Raw genomic sequence first — 1,236 nt, 5'->3', positions numbered from 1 at the left:
GGGGGGGGGGGGGGGGCGCGGGGGGGGGGGGGGGGGGCGGCGGGGGGGGGGGGGGGCCCAGGCCTGTCCTTTCCCGTGGGAAGTGGGTGGGTTTAGTTGGTCACAGCCCTGGGGAGAGGGGGCTGCAGGAGGGGGCCTCCTGGGACTCAGGCCTCAGGGTCCCCCCTTCCCTGCAGAGGAGACGCCGTTTGAGGTGGGGATCCGAGTGCAGATCCACAGCCAGGAGGAGCCGCCACTCATTGACCAGCTGGGCTTTGGGGTGGCCCCTGGCTACCAGACTTTTGTGTCCTGCCAGAAGCAGCAAGCATCCTCTCTGGTGCCTCCAAAACCAGGCTCCGACTTCCTCCTGAGCCCACGCTACCTCAGACCCCAACCCCAGCTCCTCAGAACTGTCCCAGTGATCTCGCGTTCTATGCAGGCCCCCACTTCTCCCAGAGCCTCCTTAACCTGTCCGCCTACAGCTGAGCTTCCTGCCGCCACCCTGGGGTGACTGCAGCTCTGTCTCTCTGGACCCTGACTTTGAGCCAGAACCTTCTGGTCCTCTGGATCCCCCCAGGCCCAGCCCAGGTCCCAGCCCTCCCTATAGTCTAATAGGGTGTCGCCTGGCCTGCGAGAGCCGCTATGTGGCTCGGAAGTGTGGCTGCCGAATGATGCATATGCCAGGTAAGGGGCTGGGGGCAGCAGAGGAGGGGGTCCGGAAAGGCAGGGAGGCCTGGGGGGGGGCCACTCCTGAAGCTGTCTCCTCCGCCCCCGTGCAGGCAGCGCGCCAGTGTGCAGCCCCCAGCAGTACAAGGACTGTGCCCACCCGGCGCTGGGTAAGGGGCAAGCCTCTCCCGCATCCCATCCCCACCCCGCTCCACCCGCGACCCTGACCCCGCGGGGCGGGCGGCCCTGACCCAGGCGTCTGTGGCCCGCAGACGCCATGCTGCAGAAGGACGCGTGCACCTGTCCCAACCCGTGCGCCAGCACGCGCTACGCCAAGGAGCTCTCCATGGTGCGGATGCCGAGCCGCACCGCAGCCCGCTACCTGGCCCGGAAACACAACCGCAGCGAGGCCTACATCGCGTGAGCCCCGCAGGGGGCCGGGGGCCCGGGGGCCCAGGGGCGAGGCGAGCACCGAGCCTCCGGGCCGAGCCTCCGTGCGCAACGCCCAGGGATGGGACACCAAGCTACACATCATTACCAGGCTTGGGGACTCTGGGCAAGCTGCTTAACCTTTCTGACGCCGGCTCTTCC

The 1,236-nt window shown here is 68.4% G+C and overlaps 1 protein-coding gene across 3 annotated transcripts in view; it reads left to right on the top strand.

Annotated features, from left to right (window-relative positions):
• Positions 1 to 1,236, top strand: part of ASIC3 (acid sensing ion channel subunit 3) — a 6,369-nt gene that overhangs the window by 3,896 nt on the left and 1,237 nt on the right. For all 3 annotated transcript variants that reach the window (XM_007469835.1, XM_007469834.1, XM_007469833.1), the window contains exons 3-6: positions 177 to 304; positions 462 to 663; positions 759 to 815; positions 918 to 1,065. In XM_007469835.1, coding sequence (XP_007469897.1) covers positions 177 to 304; positions 462 to 663; positions 759 to 815; positions 918 to 1,065 — 535 coding nt within the window. The remainder of the gene's footprint in view (positions 1 to 176; positions 305 to 461; positions 664 to 758; positions 816 to 917; positions 1,066 to 1,236) is intronic.

Source organism: Lipotes vexillifer, unplaced genomic scaffold, assembly GCF_000442215.2.
Source record: "Lipotes vexillifer unplaced genomic scaffold, Lipotes_vexillifer_v1.1 scaffold472, whole genome shotgun sequence".
NCBI lineage: Eukaryota > Metazoa > Chordata > Mammalia > Artiodactyla > Lipotidae > Lipotes > Lipotes vexillifer.
The sequence above is the reverse complement of the archived record's forward strand: the minus strand, read 5'-3'. Positions and strand labels throughout refer to the sequence as shown.